The 26,828-nt window shown below is 43.6% G+C and overlaps 2 protein-coding genes across 7 annotated transcripts in view; both read left to right on the forward strand.

The window, feature by feature from the left end:
- The first annotated feature begins 583 nt into the window (after positions 1-583).
- Positions 584-18,606, forward strand: AMACR (alpha-methylacyl-CoA racemase). 6 transcript variants are annotated; one of them, XM_069964783.1, is made up of 7 exons: positions 584-676; positions 5,974-6,222; positions 8,199-8,342; positions 9,683-9,843; positions 10,277-10,366; positions 11,916-12,102; positions 18,129-18,606. In XM_069964783.1, the coding sequence occupies exons 2-7, from the start codon at positions 5,976-5,978 to the stop codon at positions 18,536-18,538; spliced, it is 1,239 nt and encodes a 412-aa protein (XP_069820884.1). In that variant the 5' UTR covers positions 584-676; positions 5,974-5,975; the 3' UTR covers positions 18,539-18,606. The 6 variants fall into 6 exon arrangements, with proteins under 6 accessions (XP_069820884.1, XP_069820882.1, XP_069820881.1 ...); XM_069964781.1 differs by lacking the exon at positions 584-676 and adding an exon at positions 2,183-2,249; XM_069964780.1 differs by lacking the exon at positions 584-676 and adding an exon at positions 5,042-5,065.
- Positions 18,607-23,773: 5,167 nt separating this feature from the next.
- Positions 23,774-26,828, forward strand: part of SLC45A2 (solute carrier family 45 member 2) — a 67,913-nt gene continuing 64,858 nt past the window's right edge. The window contains exon 1 of the mRNA XM_069964786.1: positions 23,774-24,354. Coding sequence (XP_069820887.1) covers positions 23,901-24,354 — 454 coding nt within the window. The 5' untranslated portion in view covers positions 23,774-23,900. The remainder of the gene's footprint in view (positions 24,355-26,828) is intronic.

Consider the following 26,828-nt stretch of genomic DNA (forward strand, 5'->3'; position numbering starts at 1 on the left):
ATTCTCATTTCATACTGATTTAAAAAAAAAAAAAGGGTCTGTTCTTGGTTACAAAGAGTGTCTCTCCCTCTGGAGGACCTTGCCTGTATTACACAGACAATGCATTGACATGAAGTGTAATACTTTATCTGCCCTGCGGGAGTGCTATAGGGAAATTGACCAATATTTCTTATCTATTTGCAGCCACTCGCTGGGGGTCTTAGCACTGGAGGGAAACATTTTCATCTGCCTTTTTGACATATTGGTATTGTCCACAGTAGAAAATAATTGTAGGGCATCAGATACAAGCAATAAAAAGGATAAACATCACGTCACCGCTACAGGCATGATGTATATTCAACCTGATACCTGGAACCATTTACTCTGACTAACGGAGAAACCCTGACAATGCAAACAGAAAGTACTCTGCAGACGGCTCCTCAGAGAACATGGCATTCACCTCTCGGGGAATAATACCGTCATCTTTATTGTCAATCAGATTTCCAAGAAGCAGATATAATCTAAGAGTGAAAGCTGAGGGGAATTACTACAAGCTGACAGAGAAGGACGAGGCAAGGGCTTAGCGCTCCCACTGGAGATGTCTGCCCAAATATTTGTCCCTTCCCCCTCTTGCAGTAAGGATCAGACCCAAGAGGAATGAATACGTGGAGGACAAGTTAGCCAAGGGCAGTAACAGGTACCTTAAGGGTTAATTGTAGAGCACTCTTTGCAGTCATTGTTCTTCACATAACTTTCTTGAACTTTTTTTCAATCACTTTAGTGGCCTAACAAGCTTAGTGGTTGCGATTCGTAGTATTTACAGATTTGTAAATTACTTCTATTTCAAATATCCAGTCTTCCAGTACTTATCAGCTGCTGTATGTCCTGCAGGAAGTGGTGTATTTTTTTTCAGTCTGACACAGTGCTCTCTGCTGCCCCCTCTGTCCATGTCAGTAACTTTCCATAGCAATAGCAAATCCCAATAGAAAACTTCTCCTGCTCTGATGGTGCGCTTTGCCTATATGGCTTTACACAGTACATTACATAGCCAAGAAGACTGGAGGCTGGAATCACTGCCAAAGGGGCTTCACCTAATGCTAAGTAACTGCTCTGAATACTGATGGGGATGGGGCTGTCTAGTTTTTCAATAAATTAGTAAAGATTTCTATCACTCTTATTATTGGGTACTGAGTCCATCACAGGGAAAAGCAAAGGGGTCTAAAGACGTTCTTAATGCATTGTATATACCATATACTACATAAAAGTCCATCTATAGCCTCTCCTATATAGGTGCTTACAGTAATTCTATACAATACATTCATTCCATATAACATATATATATATATATATATATATATAGCTGCCTGTACATGTCATACAGTATAGAGAAGTCTATATATACTATATAACACCATATAGTACCTACTGTGGAGGACTATATATACTATATTGCTGTCTGCACTTCTTCTATACACCATATAGTATAAAGAAGTCTATAAATAGTATATAACATCATATAGTATACACTTAGGAAAACTATATATACTACATTGCTGCCTGCAGTGCACTGATACTGTATAACATATAGTACATAATAGAAGTCTATATACTGTACGCTATACTATATAACACCATATAGATATACTGTTGTGGGCTGTATATATTACATGGCTGCTTGCACTGATTCTATATACCATATAGTACATAATAGAAGTCTAGATACAGTACTGTATGCTATATAACACCATATGATACACACTGTGGAGGACTATATATATATATATATATATATATATATATATATATATATATGACATTGTTGCACATTCTGTATACTAGATCTCACAAGACAACATACTATTCTTTCTATATCCAGACTCCAGCCTTGTACTATATAGTAGATAGAATAAAGCAATATATAAGCACTTCTGTATCCTCCTCCTTCCCTTTATCCCACAGTCAGCCTCCATGGTCTTATATGCAGAGTCTCTGTATCAGGAGGGGGACCAGTACAATGGAGACATAATATAACAGCTATGTGGACCTATCATGGGGAAAGCAAACGTGTGAACAGTCCCAGAACAAGCTCTTTCCTGCTTCTAGCCCTGACTGTATGATCTGATGTCCTGCCCCCATATACACAGCACCATGCACTATGATCTCCTCTGCCTTCTGTGAGAGCTGAGTACACTGACAGCTTCCTGGGGGAGGAGGATACAGCAGGAAGTGGCTGCAGTAAGGAGGAAGAGGAGCTGAGGAGAGCAGAGCAGGTATATACTGCTGGGTATATAGGGCAGAGCAGGTACATAATGCAGGGTATATAGGGCAGAGCAGGTATAGTGCAGGGTATATAGTGCAAAGCACATATAGAGCAGGGTATATAGAGCAGAGCAGGTACATAATGCAGGGTATATAGGGCAGAACAGGTACATAATGCAGGGTATATAGGGCAGAGCAGGTACATAATGCAGGGTATATAGTACAGAGCAGGTACATAATGCAGGGTATATAGGGCAGAGCAGGTATAGTGCAGGGTATATAGTGCAAAGCACATATAGAGCAGGGTATATAGAGAAGGGTATATAGTGAAGAGCAGGTATAGTGCAGGGTATATAGTACAGAACAGGTACATAATGCAGGGTATATAGTACAGAGCAGGTACATAATGCAGGGTATATATTAGAGAGCAGGTACATAATGCAGGGTATATAGTACAGAACAGGTACATAATGCAGGGTATATAGTACAGAACAGGTACATAATGCAGGGTATATAGTACAGAGCAGGTATAGTGCAGGGTATATAGTACAGAGCAGGTACATAATGCAGGGTATATAGTACAGAGCAGGTACATAATGCAGGGTATATAGTACAGAGCAGGTACATAATGCAGGGTATATAGTACAGAGCAGGTATAGTACAGGGTATGTACTGCAGAGCAGGTATAGTGCAGGGTATATAGAGCAGATCAGGTATGGTGCAGGGTATATAGAGCAGGGTATATGGCTCCTGCTGTCCTGTTGCTGTATATGAGGCATCTCTGGGAGGTGTGCTATAGGATGCATGATGTGTGTAGAGGAGCTCTGCAGTATACATGGGCACATAGGGTAGCTTGCTTTGTGTAAGGCTGCTGTGTACTTATATAAAGGACATATAGAGTATATACTGTATGCAAAAGAACTATATGCAGCTCTGTATAGTGCAGTAACAGCCTATAGATAGGACACATAGGGTTAAATGCTCATTACAGGTATACAGAGTATGACCTGTGCATCCAGTATATATACAGGGAGTGTAGTAGAAGCAGGACACCTTGGTGTATACTGGAATGATACAGCACGCCAAGGACACTGGATGACATGGAGATCTGCTGATCCCTGGTATATGAGACACCAGGGATGTGTAATACTTTATAATTTCTACATGGTGGAGCCTCTGCCTTCTATCAGAGGTGTCCATTACCCAGCAGCCTTTTCTGCTCCCCTCTATATTGTATATTTTGTTTGTATTTATTGTCATGATTTTTCTTCAGTTTATTATGTTTTAAAAATTCAGAAGAGAAGAACGTATCAAAGTGTTAAAAAATGTGAAGGGTCACCGCACAGCAGAGCTGTCAGAGCGTAGACACAGCAGAGCTGTCATAGTATAGCTCTGCTATGTCTGCAGTCATAGCAATGCAGTCATAGCAGAGCTGTCAGAGCGTAGACATAGCAGAGCTGTCATAGTATAGCTCTGCTATGTCTGCAGTCATAGCAGTACAGTCATAGCAGAGATGTCACAGCGTAGACATAGCAGAGCTATACTATGACAGCTCTGCTATGTCTGCAGTCATAGCAATACAGTCATAGCAGAGCTGTCAGAGCGTAGACATAGCAGAGTTGTCATAGTATAGCTCTGCTATGTCTGCAGTCGTAGCAGTACAGTCATAGCAGAGATGTCACAGCGTAGACATAGCAGAGCTGTCATAGTATAGCTCTGCTATGTCTGCAGTCATAGCAATACAGTCATAGCAGAGATGTCACAGCGTAGACATAGCAGAGCTGTCATAGTATAGCTCTGCTATGTCTGCAGTCATAGCAATACAGTCATAGCAGAGCTGTCAGAGCGTAGACATAGCAGAGCTGTCATAGTATAGCTCTGCTATGTCTGCAGTCATAGCAGTACAGTCATAGCAGAGATGTCACAGCGTAGACATAGCAGAGCTGTCATAGTATAGCTCTGCTATGTCTGCAGTCATAGCAATACAGTCATAGCAGAGCTGTCAGAGCGTAGACATAGCAGAGCTGTCATAGTATAGCTCTGCTATGTCTGCAGTCGTAGCAGTACAGTCATAGCAGAGATGTCACAGCGTAGACATAGCAGAGCTGTCATAGTATAGTTCTGCTATGTCTGCAGTCATAGCAATACAGTCATAGAAGAGATGTCACAGCGTAGACCTGGCAGAGATGTCATAAAACAGTAAAATCAGAAAAATAGCAGAGCTGTTTTTTTCAGGGCAAAAATCCCATTAATAGATATTATCATCCAACTGTAGCATATTTTTTCTGCCTTGTAATAAAGACCACAGAGAGAATGCTGTGACATGATGATGGGTTCTGCCAAAGGGCAAATACAGCTCATCTACAGTAGGTGTAATATTAAGCTGAGACTTTCTAGCTTTGTCTGTGATGATAAGGAGGAGGCTGGTGAAAAGTGATCTGTACAGCATTACAGCGACAGGTAATACCAGTAAATAGGGGAGAAAATAGATGAAGATCATAGCTCAGCCTCCCCCTCCCTGTGTAATGACCTCTGTTAAGGTCACACAATATATCCAGTAATGTTTCCCATTCATGTCAATGGGGCAGCTCCTGTCCATTATTGCCAATGTCCATGGGGCTTGCTGTAAAGCATATCACTAAATACTGCTAAAATATGTCAGACCCCCATCAGTCACACATCCTTATTATATACAGTCCTGTAATACAGTAACATTTTTGCTGCTTATGAGATGTTAATCATTGATGATACGTCCCTGACTATCCTGAGATTGTGTGCAAAGTTCTTCATTTATGGCTGAAGACTGCCAGATACATAGAGATGAAAGGTAACCATAGACTAATGTGAACAAAGGACAGGAAGAACCTACATAGGGATGTATAATTGTCAAGGGGGTGCATGGCTTATTTATGTATTGAATGGGCAGCCATTCCTTTTAGTAGATGGCGCCCAGTGCAACATAGAGAGTGATATTGTATCTAAGCTACCAATGCAATCTGGCATGAAGCAGGGGGTAGATGGGAAGGAGTATGAAGAAAGGATCAGACAACACAGGGTTTGTAGTCTGTTACCATGGAAACTCATAGGCCTGCATAGGAGTTTTATACACATGGGGAGATTGATCAAATCAGTGTAAAGTAGAACTGGCTCAGTTGTCCCTAGCAACCAGTCAAAGGAAATGCCATAAAGCAGAGATAGGGAACCTTCAGCCCTCCAGCTGTTGTAAAACTACAATTCCCATCATGCCTGGATAGATGAAGGCTGTAGTAGAGCATGGAGAAAGTTCCCAGTCACTGCGTTCACTCGGGGGACAAGGGACCCTCATTAAAGTGACAGGTGGGGGTCTCGTCTGTCAGACCCTTACAGATCAGCTAGTTGTCCCCATCCTCTGAATTGTTGATAACTTTTAGGACGATCCCTTTAAGCTGTAAGTAACTCAGTAATAACAAGTGATTATTATACTGTGTTATGTGAAATAATAATCGCTCCAGGAACTCATTGTGCCGGATGTGGAGCTCAATGGTTGATTAATTTTGCTTTTCTAATAACGCGGCTGCAGATTCACCTCGGTCTGGGGATGGATTTTCCTGGTAATTTCATAGTGACAAGGCACAATCTATCTGCCGTTAATTACAAGCCCCCGTCCTGTAGGATTGTATCTGATACCGCCAGGAAGACGTTCATTGCTTCACTACCTCCATAGGAAACTAATGGTTGTATCATTTATATTGGCAGTCATGGCCTTGGCTGGGGTGCGAGTGCTGGAGCTGGCCGGACTGGCCCCGGGCCCCTTCTGTGGAATGATACTGTCTGATTTTGGGGCCAAAGTCATCCGGGTGGATAGAGCCAATACAATGTATACGACTGACACCATGGCGCGCGGTAAAAGATCCATAGCGTTAAGTCTGAAGAGTCCGGAAGGGATCGGAGTCCTGAAGACGTTATGTAAACAATCCGACGTCCTTATTGAGCCCTTCAGACATGGTAAGTTTTGAAGGATCTTCAATAAAGAGAATATTCTGGTTTTATACATACTTTTCTCAGTCCTTAGAAGGGGTTTCCCCTAGTTTAGGATGCTTATATATATTAGCTAGAGAGCAGCTACAAAGAGTGTCCATCACCCAGGAGGACCTGGCACGTCCTTGCATTGCATGGACAGTCTATGGGTTTAAGTGGAAATGGTATAATGCTTAATTTCCCATGTGGTCGTGCTGTAGAGGAATCAATTGTATCCAGTGTAAACAATGCTCTGTGAGCTAAACAGCCTGGTCACCAGACTGATACATTGTACATAGCTAGTCCTGCTCTAAGCTGAGAAGTGATACAATTGTATCCAGTGTAGACAATGCTCTGTGAGCTAAACAGCCTGGACTCCAGACTGATACATTGTACATAGCTAGTCCTGCTCTCAGCTGAGAAGTGATACAATTGTATCCAGTGTAGACAATGCTCTGTGAGCTCTACAGCCTGGCCTCCAGACTGATACATTGTATATAGCTAGTCCTGCTCTAAGCTGAGAAGTGATACAATTGTATCCAGTGTAGACAATGCTCCGTGAGCTAAACAGCCTGGACCCCAGACTGATACATTGTACATAGCTAGTCCTGCTCTAAGCTGAGAAGTGATACAATTGTATCCAGTGTAGACAATGCTCTGTGAGCTAAACAGCCTGGACTCCAGACTGATACATTGTACATAGCTAGTCCTGCTCTCAGCTGAGAAGTCATACAATTGTATCCAAGGAAGGATTGGTCCGACAGCATCCAATAGTGAAAAAGTGGTAGTAGTTTATTCAAGCAACATACACCATGTTGCTTGAATAAACTACTACCACTTTTTCACTATTGGATGCTGTCGGACCAATCCTTCCTTGATGTACTATGGTCTTTAACTGGGATTGAAGACCCTCTGGCGTGCGTCCGTCTTCTACAATACTAGAGGCATTTTCTACTAACCCAGGTGCTGTTGGACTCTTTGCTGTATTATACAATTGTATCCAGTCTAAACAATGCTCTGTGAGCTAAACATCCTGGACCCCAGACTGATACATTGTACATAGCTCTACAGCCTGAACTCCAGACTGATACATTGTACATAGCTAGTCCTGCTCTCAGCTGAGAAGTGATACAGTTGTATCCAGTCTAGACAATGCTCTGTGAGCTCTACAGCCTGGACTCCAGACTGAGGGTATGTGCACACTACAGAACCCAGGTCGATCACCCGCCGCGGATTCTGCAGCTCGTCCCTGCTCTTTTCTCAGCCTGTGCCAAAGACTTCATTCTATGGTCAATGAATTAATCAGTTAATTCTTTGGGCGGACGGCGGAATCTGCCTGATGATAGAATGGAGTCTATGGCACAGGTGGAGATGCATGCAGCAGCAAGCTGCGGAATCCAGTGATCCACCGGATTCCATAGTGTGCACATACCCTGATACATTGTACATAGCCAGTCCTGCTTTCTACTTTTCTCCTGCAAAGAGAACAAAATGCGCCCCACCCCCACTTCCTGTGGTTTGCCTTGCTGTGTCTGTTACTAGAGACAGAATTCCCCTAACTACAGGCAAAGGACAGAAAATTGCAGATAAGGGAGACATCTAGTGGTGAGTTTTTCTGGGGTAAGGAGCCGTTCTTCATACATAAAGTGATTTCCAAATCTGTTAGGAATCACATAGACATGGATCACATGGATAGAAGTTATTTGACACAACAGTGACCATCTAAGGGTCTCCTTCCATTTTGTGTTTACAGCTCCTTCTGACTGCAGGGTCTGACTACACAGATATTGTTTGTAGTCTGTTACCATAGATATGTATAGTAGATGTATACAGAAGATGGTAAAATGTTTGTTTCTTGTGCCTATTTTAGATGCATTGCAAAAGTCTACATACCCTTAATAGCATATATGCAGTAAGCCTGATCATGGGATTGGTTGCTCATGGATATGTGGTCTTTACCACAGGTGTGATGGAGAGTCTGGGCCTGGGTCCTGAGGTTATACTGAAGGAGAACCCCCGACTCATATATGCACGGCTGACTGGATTCGGGCAGTCTGGGAAATATGCAAAGTCAGCGGGTCATGATGTAAACTATGTCTCCATCTCAGGTATGTGTAAGGATAACGCCAGTCTTTATGTCAGTCTTTAAAACCTTAAAGGAGAACTCCGGGCTGGGGTGATTTTTGGCAGAGTGCTGGGGAGGGGGAGGCCGCTTCTGCGTCTTAAGTGGGGACTTGGAGTGTGACATGTAAGGGCCGCTCAGCCAGTCAGCAGCCGAGATGGGACCCCGCTACAGCTGCTGACTGGCTGAGCCAGCCTCGTACGTCACGTCTCAGGTCCCCACTCAGACCCAGAATCTGCCTCCCCCTTCCCAGCACGCTGCCAAAAATCGGCCCAGCCCAGAGTCCTCCTTTAAATGGAATATCCAAGATGAGAGAAATTTAGCTGTGTCCTTCCAAAAACAGCGCACACATCAGTCTTGTTTGTGTTGTTACAACTTGGCTCCATTCACTTCAATGGGGCTGAGATGCAATACCACACCCAACCAGATGACAAAAATGGCGCTCTTTTTGGGAGAAATCAACTCTGCTTTTCATATGCTGAAGAACCCTTTAAATCCTTCCCCTATTTTCAGCAGCTATGCTTGCTGTATCTAAATAGTACATTTATATATATTCTATATTGTATTTGATATATATTCTATACTATATATAGTATTCTATACTTCTATATTCAGTGTAAAGAGTCCTACCTAAGTATAAAGGTGTAGAAGAGTCTGGGTCCATCCAAACCCGAATTCTCAACATCTGATTACCGGTGGCTGAAGAAGTTGGATGCCGCCCTAGGGAGACCTGGAAAACATGGATACAGCCATAGGCCATAGGCTTTATCCATGTTTTCCAGGACTTCCTAGGGCGACATCCAACTTCTTCAGCCACCGGCAATCACATGTTGAGAGTTTACAGTAGGTTTGGAGGGACCTGAGCGAGCTCTAAATGTAAGGAATAAAACATAACATGCAATAAAAAGCTCTGGAGCCTTTTCCAACATTAACCCTTCCTTGGCTTTCCTGTACAGGTGAATGTTCAGTACACATATAATATTCATAGAATTTAGATGCAGGTCATGTGAAGGACACCGTATTTCTGAATATATAATAACCCGTTAATGTAGAGAATTATTATGAACGCATACATTATACATACTAATGGCGTACATAGTAAATTTATAGTCATCACTCTGCATTACTGTAATGGTTTCTGCTCGGCCGGGTGGAAGGAATAAAACAAGGTTATAAGGGTTCTCCAGGATGGGAAAAACGTAATACCTTTCGTCTAAAAACAGCGCCACTCCTTTCTTCAGGTTGGGGGGGTGGTATTGCAGCTCAGTCCCATTGAAGATAATGGAGCCGAGTTGTAATACTTCAGATTTTCTCGCTCTTTTTTAGGTTTGTTGTCAAGACTTGGAAAACAGCAGGAGAACCCAACTTTTCCGCTGAACCTTCTCGCTGACTTTGCCGGTGGCGGCTACATCTGTGCTTTGGGAATTGTCATGTCTCTTTTTGAGCGCACGCAGTCGGGGAAAGGGCAAGTGATTGATTCAAGTATGGTAAGTGTCCCTTATGTGAGACCCGATGGATGGATCAGAGATGTAGATGAGTGCATTGTGTATGGGACTACTGTGACCTGCACCTGCTCATCCCCACTTCTATAGTAACTTTGTATACAGTACTGAATAGAGATGAGCAAACCGTGTTCGAGTCGATCTGAACCCGAACGTTCGGCATTTGATTAGCTGGGGCTGCTGAACTCGGATAAAGCTCTAAGGTTGTCTGGAAAACATGGATGCAGCCAATGACTATATCCATGTTTTCCACACAGCCTTAGGGCTTTATCCAACTTCAGCAGCCACCGCTAATCAAATGCCGAAAGTTCGGGTTCGGATGGACTCGAGCATGCTCAATGTTCGCTTATCTCTAGTACTAAAGTTACAGATGTAGCAGAGCTGATTTTGTCATTTTCTTGTATCTTCCTAATTGGAGCCATTCTCAAAGTGCATAAAACAAGAAGCCTCCTGGAAGTCGAGCGCCTATGAGCATACAGGCAGAGCAGAGTGGATTTTGTCATGTGTGGTATGTCATAGTTATCTGTGGTTCTAAAAAAAAATGGAGTAGCGCATCTGGCATCCTCTTAAAAGAGTTATTCAGAATTAGAAAAACATAGCTGCTTTTTTTTTTTTTTTTTTTTTTAAAAACAGTGCCACCCCTGACCTCAGGTTGTGTGTGGTTTTACAACTCTGCTCTATTCACTGCAATGGAACTGAGCTGCAATACCACACCCAACCTGATGACAGGGTGGGTGCTGTTTTTAGAAGAAAGTAAGTCTAGTTTTCTTGGATAACCCGCTTAAAGAGGTATTCCGGGAAAAGAAAGAGCTGAGTATGTCGGAAGAGCGATGTACTCTGCTCTTTCCTTCACTCCATAGAAATTCGTTACAGAGATAGCCGGGGGTTCAGGGGTCGGACCCCCTGCGATCTTCTACTTTTCAGAAAAGTAAATTTTTCACGAAAGTTAGTTTTTCATAGAATTCCCCTTTAGGCTTGTTAAAGTGCATAAATCAAACATCCTTATGAAGGCACTGTAATGCACAGATTCAGCTCTACTACATCTGTATTTACTATGCAGCATCAGAGATCACAAAAAATCTGCTAGATCTGCATTATAAAAGTGCCTACATTATCTATCTATCTATCTATCTATCTATCTATCTATCTATATTACCATTTTATTGTATATTTTTTTATAAATGTCATATTCAGCTCTGCTACATCTGTAAATGAAGCAGCAATCATGTACAGTAGTCATGGCTAATAAACAGAATAGCTGCACAGGGATAATGACATAGTGTTGCTGCACTTAAAGGTGCCAGCTCCCTTTTTTATCCTGACTGTGCTCTATATTATTATAGTTCCCGTACAACCAGACAGCGCTAATCCCAGACCGGACATAGAATCAATAACGGCGTCTCCAGGGACTACTATTCCCATCATAGTCAATAACGTATTTCACGGCGTATATCATGCTTGCTGTCAGGGCACAATAAACGGTTAATGGATTAGATCCCACAGTCTGTGTTTGCCGCTGGATCTCCCCGCAGGCCACGCTCGCTTTCATCCGGCGTTACTGAGACGTCTCCTGTTATTGTAGAGGATTAACGTAAAGTTCAGATCCGGGGGGGGGGAAGGGGGGGTTTGCGCGAAGACGACTCAGCGCTTGTTATCTGATTTCAGGATTATCTGATTTTTTTACGACATCTCTAGACTCGAAAGGGAAGAGATATCGGGCAGGTGTAGCAGAGCTGTATTTGTCATATAGCAGAGCTCAGTTTGGTACGCTTTATTGTTGTGCTGTATTTTGCATGTAGTTTTTACATAGGACTGCAGGTTAAACGATAGCAGTTTCTAAAGCATTCAGGACTAACAGGACTAAGGAGCATTCAGCCTTGCTACATGTACAAATGTGTCCTATTATACCAGTGAAAGCTCTTTAAGTCCCACATATATAAACAGCGCCCCCCCCCCCCCCCTGGTTTCCTGCTCAACTTATTAGTATTCTTCGAATAACATTTTGCTTCGCTCCCATCTTCTTTGCCGTTAACCGCAGTCTATGGCTTCTTGTGAAGGTGGAAGGTGCCGCGTACCTGGGCTCATTTGTATGGAAGTCACAGAAACTAGGATTGTGGAGCAGACCTCGAGGGGAGAACTTGCTGGATGGCGGAGCGCCCTTCTATAGCACCTACATGACTGCAGATGGAAAGTACATGGCGGTGGGCGCTATTGAGTCCCAGTTCTATAAAGAGCTTTTGAAGGGTAAGTTAATAAATCCAGAGTATCTGACTTGTTGGCTACAGCTATGTGGACGCATGAAAGGGTTATGTAACACAAGGCGCCATTCATTTTCTGAATCCGACATTTCATTTTTCACATACATTTTTGGTAATATACATGTCAGACTGAAAAGGTTATATGCTAAACAGCACTTCTTGTCGTCAGACATGTCATAGCACATGAAGTAATGGGGCTCTGTCATGTGCAACAAACATTTCTTTCCTTTAATTGACTACATCTAGAATTATAAAAAAAACTTAGCAAACAACCTTGCAGTCCTTTGTTAAGGAGGTTGATGCAGCTACTACTTGATGGATATCTTCTACCCTGTGTATAGCTTGATCATTCCAGAGAGAGGGAGCAAAAGCACACTGTCGAAGAAAATAGGCATGAGAGGCAGCTTCACAAGTAACAACAACTGAGCTCAGAGCCTGCACCTTAACAAGTAACACCCACTGAGCTCAGAGCCTGCACCTTAACAAGTAACACCCACTGAGCTCAGAGCCTGCACCTTAACAAGTAACACAAACTAAGCTCAGAGCCTGCACCTTAACAAGTAACACCCACTGAGCTCAGAGCCTGCACCTTTACAAGTAACACCCACGGAGCTCAGAGCCTGCACCTTAACAAGAAACACAAACTGAGCTCAGAGCCTGCACCTTAACAAGTAACACTCACTGAGCTCAGAGCCTGCACCTTAACAAGTAACACCCACTGAGCTCAGAACTTGCAGCTTTCTAGATAACACCCAGTAAGGTCAGAGCTTGTATTAGTACTTTTTGATTTCGACCAGGAAAAGTCGTAAAATAAACCATAAGCCTGATGGGTGTTTTCAGCCAAACATTTTCATTAACGCCCTTATGAATGTGGACATTAAGAATCCCAGGCTCCCTGCAGGTTTAGGCATTCAGGAAACATCTGGACAATGACATGAAATATCCGCTGTCCCCTGAGCACAGAAGATAAGGCGCTCTGTATAATGTCAGCCAGGTTACAGCTTCAGCTCAGTAATTATTGAGAGTGCTGAGGCGGGGGAGGGGCGGACGTCAGGCACTCGCTCATTTCAGTATTTTTAGGATTGCGCTGTGTGATTGTCATCAGGTAAGTAAACACTCAAGCCCTCTGTGAATCAGCGCTGCAAGCCTGGATATAGCGGGCGACATGGGAATTGTGCGATTTCCAGCTTTACCCTCAAAGGTTTGTGTTCAGGCTTGACATACCACTGTGCACATAGTCCAGTCCAGTGCTAGGGATAGGACTCAAATCACACATTCACATTTTGCATAAAATATTTGCACACATTCTATAGGATTTCTATAGAGGATTCACTGCACAATTTGGAACCTTTGAAAAAAAAATAAAAAATAAATGTATGTATATGTATGTATAGGGAAACATTGATATTATACAACCAATTGTTACTCTGTAGATTCCAGCCAAGGTGTTGTAATGCTAGTGTAACACCAGAGGGAGCTGTAGAGCCTACACCTGTCCTAGTACAGTCCCTGTTGATGAGGCTTTTATCTAGAAATGTGCAGTTTGACACTGTTCAGATACACAGACAGCTTCCCCAGTGTAATGTCTATTCTAATGGTAACATGTAATTTATAGACATTGGAGAGACTGCAGCACTAGTGATACAGACAGCTTCCCCCAGTGTAATGTCTGTTCTAATGGTAACATGTAATATATAGACATTCGGGGAATCTGCAGCACTTGTGACACAGACAGCTCCCCCAGTGTATTGTCTAATCTAATGGTAACATGTAATGTATAGACATCAGGGGAGGCTGCAGCACTAGTGACACAGACAGCTTCCCCAGCGTATTGTCTATTCTAATGGTAACATGTAATTTATAGACATTGGGGAGACTGCAGCACTAGTGACACAGACAGCTCCCCCAGTGTAATGTCTATTCTAATGGTAACATGTAATTTATAGACATTGGGGAGACTGCAGCACTAGTGACACAGACAGCTCCCCCCAGTGTAATGTCTATTCTAATGGTATATACAGTGGTACCTCGGTTCTCGAACTTGATTGGTTTCTGTAGGCAGTTTGAGAAGCAAGCAGTGTCTTCTCCTAGGAAATAATGTAAGTGATTAATTGGTTCCAGCACCCACCAATAATTACCTATAGTACCCATATTTAGGCTGCGTTCACACTACGTATATTTCAGTCAGTATGTATATTTCAGTCAGTATTGCAACCAAAGCCTGGAGTGGATTAAAAACACAGAAAGGATCTGTTCACACAATGCTGAAATTGAGTGGATGGCCGCCATTTAGGGTATATTCACACGAACGGGCTCGCAGCGAGATTCTCGCTGCGAGCCCTGCAGGTCCTGGCAGTTCCCACACACTATATACTCGCTGCGGTCTAAATGACCACAGCGAGTATGTAATTCTGCCGCCCTTAACCCCTTCTGCTCCCTCCCGGCTCCCCCGCTGTAAGCATACTTTACCTGTCCTTGCTGCACGGGTTCGGCGTCCTGCTCTCCCGTCCGGCCAATCAGTGGCTGCAGCTGGGCAACACACTGATTGGCCGGACAGGAGAGCAGGACGCCGGACCCGTGCAGCAAGGACAGGTAAAGTATACTTACAGCGGGGGAGCCGGGCGGGAGCAGAAGGGGTTAAGGGCGGTATAATTACATACTCGCTGCGGTCGTTTAGACCGCAGCAAGTATGTAGTGTATGGGAACTGCCAGGACCTGCCGGGCTCGCAGCGAGAATCTCGCTGCGAGCCCGTTCGTGTGAATATACCCTTAATGGCAAATATTTGCTGTTATTTTAGAACAACGGCTGTTATATTGAAATAATGCAGTTATTTACCGTTATATGGCAGCCATCCACTCAATTTCACCATTGTGTGATCAGATCCTTTCTGTGTTTTTAATCCACTCCTGGTTTTGGTTGCAATACTGACTGAAATATACTGACTGAAATATACGTAGTGTGAACGCAGCCAGTAATTGTACAGTGCCCAGTTTAATCTCTACAGTATATTACAGAATAGCGCTATATACTGTACAGGACATTATACACAAGAAACATTCAACAAAACCAGCAATAATAGTAATGTAGTCACTAACTCCTCATTTATCAAGCATCCTCATATTGTATAGAGTCCCCCCACCCCAGCAATGTAATGGATGGGAGATGGCGGTGCAGTGACTGTACTACTACTGTACTGTATATACACTCTAGCAATCTTATACAGTACAAGGCTATGTTCCCACTACGTAAATCTACGGCCGTAGTTCTCGCTGCAGAACTACGGCCGTAGATTTGCGGGGTGAAACATAGCATTATTTGCTATGGGATCCCGGTCGGAGCGTACACACATTGTATACGCTCCGGCCGGTTCCCATACGGCGCCGCAAACAACTGACAGGTCCATTATTTGCGGACGGAATTCAATGAATTCCGCCCGCAGAAGGACCTGTCAGTTCACACAGTGAAGCGAGCGGCTCCGGCCGCTTGCTTCACTCTGTGCTATGGAAAGCTCTGATGCGGGCGCGCGCTGACGCGCCCGCATCAGAGCTCCACGAAGGAAAGATCATCTGGCCGGTACTTAAGTACCCGCCGTGATGATCCGGGCTGAGACCGGCCGTTCCGTGACCTGGCTGGAGTCACGGAACGGCCGGTCTCATACGCAGTGTGAACATGGCCCTGTACTGTATGTGAAGCCTCGCCAGTGCTAAACTTGCCAGGTACAACCCACCATCCAAACTTGCAAAAAAATTCAGATACTAAGTACTTCAAGACTGGGGCCCCAAAAGTGTTTGAGAACCGAGCAAGAGTTTGAGGACCTAAGCAAACTTTCCTTGAAAATACAGTTTGAGTTCCAAGCAGTTTGAGAACCGAGGTACCACTGTATAGATATCAGAGGAGGCTGCGGCACTAGTAACACAGACAGCTCCCCCCAGGGGAATGCCTATTCTAAGAGGCCTATTCCATGGAGCGAAAATCGGCTCTGTGGAATAGAGAGAACAATCAGCCGATGATCGCGTTGTTGGCTGATTGTTTATTTAGGTTCAAACCTAAAATCATTGGTGGAATAGCGGTGCGCGGCGGGCGACCGATGATTTAAAAACATCATACTTTATCTATCCAGGCTGCAGGTCTTCTCCTGCGCTCTTTTTCCCAGTCCCGCGCACATTAGCACCTTCGGAGCGGCTTGTCTGAGCTGACAGACCGATCAACCAATCACTGGCCAGGACTGCAGCGGCCAGTGATTGGCGGAGCGGTCTGTCAGTTCAGACAGGCCGCTCTGAAGCTGTTGCTGCGCACAGGACCGGGAAAAAGAGCGCAGGAGAAGACCTGCAGCCTGGATAGATAAAGTATGATGTTTAGCAAGTGCTGCAAGGACATCGGTAACAATGCAGCCCTCGCTAAACGATTATTGGGCCGTGGAATAGGCCCAGTAAGCGAGCACCGATCTAGCAGATCGGCGCTCATTTACATTGTTAATCGGGCCCTTGTCGGCCCGTGGAATAGGACCCTAATGGTAACATGTCATATATAGGCATCAGTTCTCAATACAACAACAGGTGGCAGCAGAGAGGCCACGACCCCCCCGTTTCTTCTACCACTGTAGAAAAATATATATTTTCCCCAATAAAGTTACATTACTGAACTATATAACTTTTTCTTTTTTTAATTTGAAAACTTATTTGAATATTGCAAACTTTCTACTGTGTTCCATCACAGATTATTCCTGCGCATATCGCCTGGCAAACTCTGTAAAACTTCTGTCCCGTGTGAATTTACCCATAGGCTAAGTCCTGGCGTGGCGGACTTGCTGCAGAAATAGAGTTGATTTAATTGGAAGCCAGCAATGACATAACATGTAGGAGTCAGGTCCGGCCTATGTCACCAGATTCTGAGCCCAGTGGGGCGGCACAGCAGACCCAACCATCGTGCGCCACACCATCCAGCCTTGTCCTGAAGTGACCTGCGCTGAGAATCTAGAGAAGTTTATTTCCCTCTTCTCTTCACTGTATTCATTTTCGTCAGTATCTCTCCTCCTGCGTTTGATGTCGGCGCGGTGACCGCCGGGCATTACTAATTTTCACGTTTATTCTCCTGGTATTTATAGTTTCAATCATTCTCTGCCCGCTATCCAATTGTGTTATACACCAGCAACCAAATTATTTTTCTGTTTTGCAGCAATAAATCCACTTTATGTGTCAATGGAATAACTCGGTGTCAGCGTAAAGTTAATACATCTGATTCATCACTATCTTCCCGGAACACTACATGCCAGATTACTTTGTAGCGGCCTTCCCGCCGAGATTGCACAATTACCATGTAGCCTTTTGTTGTTCTACTTAACCATTGCATTAAGAAGCCTTTAAAGTTCTCGTCTCGGATCTGAACGCCGAGCGCTGAGCATTAGAGGTAGATTGTGTCGGACAGGATGTTCTTGAAATAAAATGAAGGAGTGTAAGAGAAGCGGGGGTCTGGTCGGCTGATAGACAGGAATAAGAGTCTCACTGTCTGCCAGAGGTCACATGGAGCCCATTTATGAGCAGTAGTATTAGCCTGACAAGGTCACAGCGTATAGGATGCATACAGCTTGTGACTTGCACACTCCTTAATAGCTTTTGGCTTTGAATTTTTTTTGGGTTATTTGTACAATTCACTTAAAGTGGTAAAAAAGAGAGATCAACTGGTGCTCAGTAATAGACCTTGTGCCGTCCTCAGGAACTGTGCTGCAGTTCAAAAAAAGCGCCAGTGCTGTTCTATTCGTGTGCAACACTTAAAGCGAATATACCTAATGGTACCTCCGCTTTATGCATATTCATTAAAAAAATATTAAGTTAAATATTTTTAAAATTTTGGGTATTTTTGTAATTCTGCTGAGTTGAAGAATCAAGATAACAAGATGTCAGTCGGATCACATAGTGATCGGTGGCGATCCGGAGATCAGGCCTTTTTAGAATGATCTTTTCCATAGAGCCTCTTGCAGAAATAATAATATATCATCCTCTTCTACCCCCCAGGACTTGATCTCGATTCCTCTGACCTTCCCAACCAGATGAGCTTCTCCGATTGGCCTGAATTGAAGAAGCGATTTACTGAGAAGTTTTTGGAGAAGACGCAGGAGGAGTGGTGTCAGGTTTTCGATGGTACGGACGCTTGTGTGACGCCGGTCTTGACTTTTGATGATGTCACGATGCATGAACACAATAGAGAGCGAGGATCTTTCTTCTCTAATGATGAAGGGGATGTAAGTCCACGGCCGGCCCCGCTCCTCTCCAGGACCCCCGCGGCCCCCTCCTCCAGCCGGGATCCTTTGGTCGGTGAACACACCTATGAAGTGCTCGCAGAATACGGCTACGATGCAAAACAAATTTCTGATCTTCAGTCTACTGGAGCGATTTCCTGCAATAACCCCAAAGCCCGGCTGTAGCCTCGGAGCCCATCTGTGATTTAGACGTAATACACACATGACTGTTAATTTTTGAAACAATAATATTTTTTTAAAAAATCTAAAATTTTGGTTTTGAAAATGAAATTGTAATAAAGTCTGTATTTTTGTATGTTCTGGTGTTCTTTTTTTTGTGTGACATTGTTTAGTGTTGAATTGTTGTATTGTGTATCTATTCTGAGGTGCACATGGTTGGGGGGTTGTACTAGAGATGAGCCGGTTTAAAGCTTAACTGTCATGTTTTTTTTTTATTGCAGAAATCAGTAGTATTAGTGATTTTAAGAAACTCTGTAATAGGTTTCATCAGCCAAAAAAGCCTCCTTCTGTACTCAAGAAGCAATCTCCCAGCCTCCCCTGCTGACTTCTTATCTGTGCATTATCAGGCAAACACGTCTTCATTACAGAGAAGCCAGTGAAGACGGGTTCTGCTCTCTCCATTCTATCCTTATGGAGGGGGAGGGGCCGAGGGAGATGAGGGAGCAGGAAGAGGTGACATGAAGGTCAGCTGTATGTAGACTCTGGGCACCTAAAACGCTAAATTCAGGTGTCAGAAAGGTCAGTGCTTATCTATGAACTTACTGAGAGAAGATTGCAGGGTGTTGTGCTGTGCAGGACTGCTCCGTGCTCAGTCACTCCTAACAGCCCCTCCCCTCTCCATAGCCACATAATGGAGACAGAAATCCTGCTTCATCTGATGTGAGGGGGGAGGCTGGGAGATTGCTTTTTCAGTACAGAAGGAAACTCTTTTAGTACATAAAACCTATTACAGAGTTTCTTAAAATCGCTTGTACTGTTGATATTTCATGTTTTCAGAAAAATGACCCTGAAATGACAGTTACGCTTTAACATTTCAGTGAGAAACACTGCCTCTCTGAACTACAGCAAGGTGGCACTAGAGAGTCAGGTTTCTTCCTTTTGGAGAAGATCACATTTGCATACTTTGTTACCCATGAAGCATTGCCCGTTTTTAGTGTTGAGTGGACTTGAGGAAACAATCCAGATTTAACAAATTCTCTGAACCTGAATGTTCAGCGTTTTATTTCCGGCCTCTGGAGAAGTTGAATGCCGCCATAGGGGTGCCAGGAAAATAGGGATATAGCAATAGGCCCCCCTAGGTTAGGACTCCCTAGGTTGGCATCCAACTGTTGTTCCTGACATGGACAGAGGTGGCAGCAGAGAGCACTGTGTCAGACTGGAAAGAATACACCACTTCCTGCAGGACATACAGCAGCTGATAAGTATGGGAAGACTGGAGATTTTTAAATAGAAGTAAATTACAAATCTAGGTAACTTTCTGACACCAGTTGATTAAAAAAATCCCTTTAATTGCAATTGAAGACATAATTTGCATAAAACTAGCATGATACCCACTAAATAACAAAAAAAAAAATCCAACATTATCTTTTTAAAACAAAAATATACATGAAGGGAAAAAACTAAAGTTTGAACATTTTTACCTCATTCTGTTTTCTAAAGACAAAAAGATTTTTGAGCCATAAAAAAACACATTGTGAACACTGACAATATGTGATCCTACAGATCTCCCTCAGTAAGGTGCACGTGTCTGTCTCCTGTTGAGCAGCCATACATTCCTGTATAAATATCTCAAGACGGCTCATTGTATTATAGAAGAATAACCTGGAGGTATCCTCAACCCGTCAATGAATTCTAGAAATGTCTCAGCTGCCTGTCATATATGTTTACAGTACGGATGAGAACAAGCATTAGATCTACAGTGACCGGGAGGATGAAGGGGAAGGAGCCCACGTGTCTCTAGAGGGGGCTTTATTAAAGGGAAAGGTCTTGTGACCCCAGAGTGGTGGCAGGAATCCCCATCACAGCTCCGAGGTGGTTTAGCAATAATAAACATAAAAAGATAAAAGAACATCATTCTCCTCTTTCCTCTAGGCAAAAGTTATATATACTTTACGGGCAGTTTTTTCTTTTGTTAAATTAAGAGATATTAGATAGATAGATAGTCCTTTTTAGTGGCTCTTTATTTTCTCAGATAGTAAAGTTACCCATTCTTCCTGGCATAAACCTCCAGTTCCTGGGCTGTCTTGCAGAGTGGCTCATTGATATTGAGGTCAGGAGACTCAGATGGCCACTCCAGAACCTTCACTTTGTTCTGCTTTAGCCAATGACAGATAGTCTTGGCCTTGTGTTTTGGATCGTTGTCATGTTGGAACGTCCAAGTACATCCCATGCGCAGCTTCCAGGATGATGAGGGCGAATTTGCCTCTAGTATTTGCTGATAACGTGCTGCATTCATCTTTCCTTCAACTTTGACCAAGTTTCCGGTGTCTTTGTAGCTCACACATCCCCAAAACATCAACGATCCACCCCTGTGCTTTACAGTAGGAATTGTGTTTCCTTCATCATAGGCCTTCTTGGCACCTCTCCCAATGTAAAGTTTATGGTTGTGGCTAAAAAGTTTGTGGTCTCCTCACTCCAAATGACCTTGTTCCAGAAGTTTTGAGGCTTGTCTCTGTGCTGTTTGGTCTATTGTAGGTGAGATACTTTGTGGCATTTGTGCATTTTGCTCTTCTCGCGACTCGACCATGTAGCCCATTTTTCTTCAAGTGCCTCCTTATTGTGGAGTTTGAAACAGCCACACGACTAGTTTTCAGAGAGTCCTGTATTTCAGCTGATGTTATTTGTGGGGTTTTCTTTGCATCCCGAACAATTTTCCTGGCAGTTGTGGCTGCCATTTTTGTTGGTCTACCTGACTGTGGTGTGGCTTTTACAAATCCGCTGATTTTCCATTTGTTAATCACAGTTTAAACGCTGCTCACTGGCATTATCAATTCATTGGATATCAGAACAAAGTGAAGGTTCTGGAGTGGCCATCTCAGTCTCCTTACCTCAGTACCACTGAGCCACTCTGGGGAGGTCTTAAATGTGCAGTTCATACAAGAAGCCCAGGAATTGACAGGAACTGGAGGCTTTTTGCCAAGAAAAATGGGCAGCTTTACCATCTGAGAACATAAAGAGCCTCACCCACAACTATCCCAAAAGACTTCTGTCATTGATGTTAGAGGGGGCAATACACTGTATTAGGAACTGGGGTATGTAAAGTTTTGATCAGGGACATTTGGGTGTTTTTGGTTGTCATTATGATTTAAAAACAGAAAACAAAAGCAAAACAAAGTTTTGCAAAAAATGGCTTCACCCAGCCATTAACCATGAGTGGGAAAAAAGTTTTTGCGTTATCATTCATATTCTCTGAAAAAAAGGACAAGAAAGCAAAAACACATATACATTCTGCCTCTACAAGTCCTGGCCTGACCACATTGTGCCCGGCACAGGCATGGGGACCCATTGCAGAGGAGATGGATGCGGAAGGTAACAATATGGAGTCCAGGATTTCTTCCTTCTCTCATCCTCCTTTAGTTATCTGTACAGTATTTTTTCCTCGTCATTGTGAGTGTGAAGACAATGCTTCTCGTTCTGTTTCGCAGACACAATCCTCAGCACATTTATTCCCACAATGCCATCTACCACGCGTATAATCGCAATGTCTCGCCCTTGAAGATTACATAAGACTGAAGCCAAGTGGCGTGAAAAGTGTAATCTATTGTCAATTGTACGGCGCCTTGGTAGATTGTCACCGTGTAATGTCTGCCTTGTCGCGTCAAGCACCTGTACATTTGTATTGTTATCCACCGCTGCCGCCTATTCCCCTTATAGGCCATGTCTGTTTTCCATGGATTAATGCACATCAATGCGTGTAAATGCAAATACTGCTTCAATGATGAGATGGTGATTTAACTATTGTAAGTACTGAGTGACAGCTGCAGTCCACAACATTGTATACAGCAGCATTAATTGCTGTGGACTGCAGCTGGATCTCTATAGTTAAAGGGATACTCCGAAATCAGGAAAAAAAGCCTAAACATGCTGCAGAAGCATATAGCATTGCTTACCTGTCTGCTCCAGTTCTCAAACCACCAGAATCCATTTATTTTAAGGTCTTAGTTCTGTACTTCCTGGTTGAGCAGTTACTCAACTCCCAGAGTGCATTGCTTCCCCTCACCTCTCCATCAAAGTGGGGCTACTGACACGGACCGCTTCCCCCTGTGTAATGTCTATTCTAATAGTAACATGTAATATATAGTTGTCAGGTGAGGCTGCACCACTAGTGACACATACAGCTTCCCCCAGTGCAATGTCTGTTCTAATGGTAGCATGTAATATATAGACATTAGGGGAGGCTGCAGCACTAGGGACACAGACAGCTCTCCCCAGTGTAATGTCTGTTCTAAGGGTAACATGTATTATATAGATATCAGGGGAGGCTACAGCACTAGTGACACAGACTTCTCGCACGCTGTAATGTCTGTTCTAATGGTAACATGTATTATATAGATATCAGGGGAGACTACAGCACTGGTAAAACAGACAGCTCCCAAAGTGTTATGTCTAATCTAATGGTAACATGTAACATATAGACATCAGGGGAGGCTGCAGCACTAGTGACACAGACAGCTCTCCCAGTGTAATGTCTGTTCTAATGGTAACATGTAATATATAGACATCCAGGAAAGTTAAAACGCTAGTCACACAGACAGCTCCCCCAGTGTAATGTCTATTCTAATGGTAGCATGCATTATATAGACATTAGGGGAGGCTACAGCACTAAAGACACAGACAGCTTCCCCCGAGTCTAATGTCTATTCGAATGGTAACATGTAATATATAGACATCAGGGGAGGCTGCAGCACTAGTGACACAGACAGCTCCCCCAGTGTAATGTATATTCTAATGGTAACATGTAATATATAGACATCAGGGGAGGCTGCAGCACTAGTGACACAGACAGCTCTCGAGAGTGTAATGTCTATTCTAATGGTTACATGTATAAGGGTATGTGCACACTATGGAAATCCGTGTAATATTTATTATTATAATTTTTACCGGCATACCCCTATAATAACAAATTGGAGCAGTTTTGCTATGCAGTTATTTTCAGTGTCTTTCTCATGGGTGTACGGCATTTTTTAAACATTTTATCAATCAGTAATTTCAGCAATGTACAGTAAAGTGCACAGCATTCATGAAATATAATTGTGCTGCTCGGTGTGAAAAAAACAGCCATGTGATACAATAAGGTTGTGTAATGAGGCTTCTTACACACGATACCTCGGCTCGGCTTGTGATATCCTGAATCTCTGAACACAAAGCAATGACCCGTGTGCACTTCAGACGTCTTAAGCTGGTATTCACATGACTTTTCTTTTTTTCCCCCCCAAACTTGTGATCTGGCTGCTGTGTAAGGAGTCACGCCTTCCTGGAAGCTGAGATCTGCTCCACTCCACTCCACATCTTTCACTCACTACAGACAATGACTCTCTCCAAGAATGTTGAATATCAGGCCCCGATTACTACAACTACTATCCCCATCACCAGCCCCGGTGTGCAGCCCTCTCTGGACAGCATGGACTACAGCAGAAGCCTTGAGCAGATGGAGGGGGTCTTCCACATGGTGGAGCCCCCCAGAAGGTCCACTGGCAGGCTCCTCATGCACAGTATGGCCATGTTCGGAAGAGAGTTTTGTTACGCAGTGGAAGCCGCCTTTGTGACGCCCGTCTTGCTGAGTGTTGGACTCCCTAAGAGTTTGTACAGCCTGGTTTGGCTCATCAGCCCCATCTTGGGTTTCATTCTCCAGCCAGTGGTGGGATCGGCCAGCGACCACTGTCGATCCCGCTGGGGGAGACGCAGACCGTATATTCTTGCGTTGGGGATTATGATGGTTGTGGGTATGACCTTGTATCTCAATGGCGATACAGTGATAACTGGTAAGTAAGATCACTGGTTTATTAAAATGTAAAAGCTGCATGATATAATACTGTTGCCCATAGCAACCATCAAATTCCACTGGCCATAGTAGCGGGAATCTGGTGGGTTGCCATGGGCAACACAATGGCGCTACTTTTACCCATGCATCAGTTATCATAAATCTCTCCCAATATACAGAGGTAGCAGAGCTTAGCTTGCCACTCTCTGTGATTTAGGATTGTTCAGGACTAGCAAACAGCGCCATGCCTGTCTATTGGTTGTGTGTGGTACTGCAGCTCAATGTGAAAGACTGTTAACACGAAGCGATCCGCAAATTTTTAGCGAACGACAATTTGAGAACATGTTGAAAGATCAAAATGAACGATTTGTCGCTCGATCGTTTGCTGTGTTTACACGGAACGATTATCGCTCAAATGCGATCGTTATTGCGAAAATTTGAACGATGATCGTTCCGTGTAAACGCAGCATTATACACTTCAATGGAGTTGAGTTGTAATGCCAGGTGCAATGCTGCTGTGCTATTATAATGGCATTACAATAAAACTCCATTTACTTCGATAGTACTGAGATGCAAATTCACACCCAAACCGAGGATAAGAATGGCGCTGATTGTGGAAGAAAGTACGACAGGGAGCCGTACCTTACACTGTGAGCACAGCCTATTTTGTATGTCCTTTGTTCACCGAACATCGGCAGTGCAAAATACACCTGAAGGGTAGGGTGTATACACTACAGCCATTGCTCCATACACTTCAATGTAATTGCTGTCAACGAACAATGGCCGTTGTTTATTGCTAAAATACAATGTGTGAACGTGGCCTGAAAACTTATTACACGCTTTGATATGAGTTTGCCTAGTAGTAGAGTCCTAGCAACGCCTTTCAGTTCAGCTGATTACAAATTTGGCTTAAATCAAAGGGCATAAAAAGGGCAAAAAGCTTGGCAGCCCCACTCAAAATCTTATGACGTGACAAACTCAGCTTTACTACATTCAATGATCTAGGCAAGAAGTGCTGCACTAATGCGCTTGTGCACGTTGCATTGGCTGCTGCATTTAGTAGTTGCTAATTGCCTTGTTGCACCTGGACATGTACAGTAAATCACTAGTGGTATTTGCATGTGTTAAATGTGAATGTGAACCAAACCTGTACGAGCACCCTGACTGCTGGGAATAAATGGAAACGTTTAATTGGCTCTGCTACATCATGGTATAGGAGAGCTGAATTTGTAGTTTAACCATTTATGTACATAGATTAAACTTAATTTAAAAAGGTTTTAAAGTTGTATAGATGCGTGTCTGGTAAAAGTTCAACCACTGGTACCCCTACCTACCAAGCACACGAGTGGGGGTCCCATGCCCCCTCCCCCCCCGGTTTAATTCAGCTCTTGTTTATCTGACAGCATCTGACAGCTGCTCCATTCAGTCAGGCCCAGAATAATCAGAATCTACCAATTCAACACTACTCCACTTCCTTGCAGATGGGAAAAGAGCAATGCAATGCTCTGTGAGCTCTACAGCCTGGACTCCAGACTCATCTGAGAAGTGCCACAATTGTATCCAGTCTAGACAATGCTCTGTGAGCTCCACAGCCTGGACCCCAGACTGATACATTGTACATAGCTAGTCCTGCTCTCAGCTGAGAAATGATACAATTGTATCCAGTCTAGACAATGCTCTGTGAGCTTTACAGCCTGGACTCCATACTGATACATTGTGCATAGCTAGTCCTGCTCTCAGCTGAGAAGTGATACAATTGTATCCAGTCTAGACAATGCTCTGTAAGCTCTACAGCCTGGACTCCAGACTGATACATTGTACATAGCTAGTCCTGCTCTCAGCTGAGAAGGGATACAATTGTATCCAGTCTAGACAATGCTCTGTGAGCTAAACAGCCTGGACTCCAGACTGATACATTGTACATAGCTAGTCCTGCTCTCAGCTGAGAAGTGATACAATTGTATCCAGTCTAGACAATGCTCTGTGAGCTCCACAGCCTGGACCCCAGACTGATACATTGTACATAGCTAGTCCTGCTCTCAGCTGAGAAATGATACAATTGTATCCAGTCTAGACAATGCTCTGTGAGCTTTACAGCCTGGACTCCATACTGATACATTGTGCATAGCTAGTCCTGCTCTCAGCTGAGAAGTGATACAATTGTATCCAGTCTAGACAATGCTCTGTAAGCTCTACAGCCTGGACTCCAGACTGATACATTGTACATAGCTAGTCCTGCTCTCAGCTGAGAATTGATACAATTGTATCCAGTCTAGACAATGCTCTGTGAGCTAAACAGCCTGGACTCCAGACTGATACATTGTACATAGCTAGTCCTGCTCTCAGCTGAGAAGTGATACAATTGTATCCAGTCTAGACAATGCTCTGTGAGCTCTACAGCCTGGACCCCAGACTGATACATTGTACATAGCTGGTCCTGCTCTCAGCTGAGAAGTGATACAATTGTATCCAGTC

This window comes from Dendropsophus ebraccatus, chromosome 3 (assembly GCF_027789765.1).
Source record: "Dendropsophus ebraccatus isolate aDenEbr1 chromosome 3, aDenEbr1.pat, whole genome shotgun sequence".
NCBI lineage: Eukaryota > Metazoa > Chordata > Amphibia > Anura > Hylidae > Dendropsophus > Dendropsophus ebraccatus.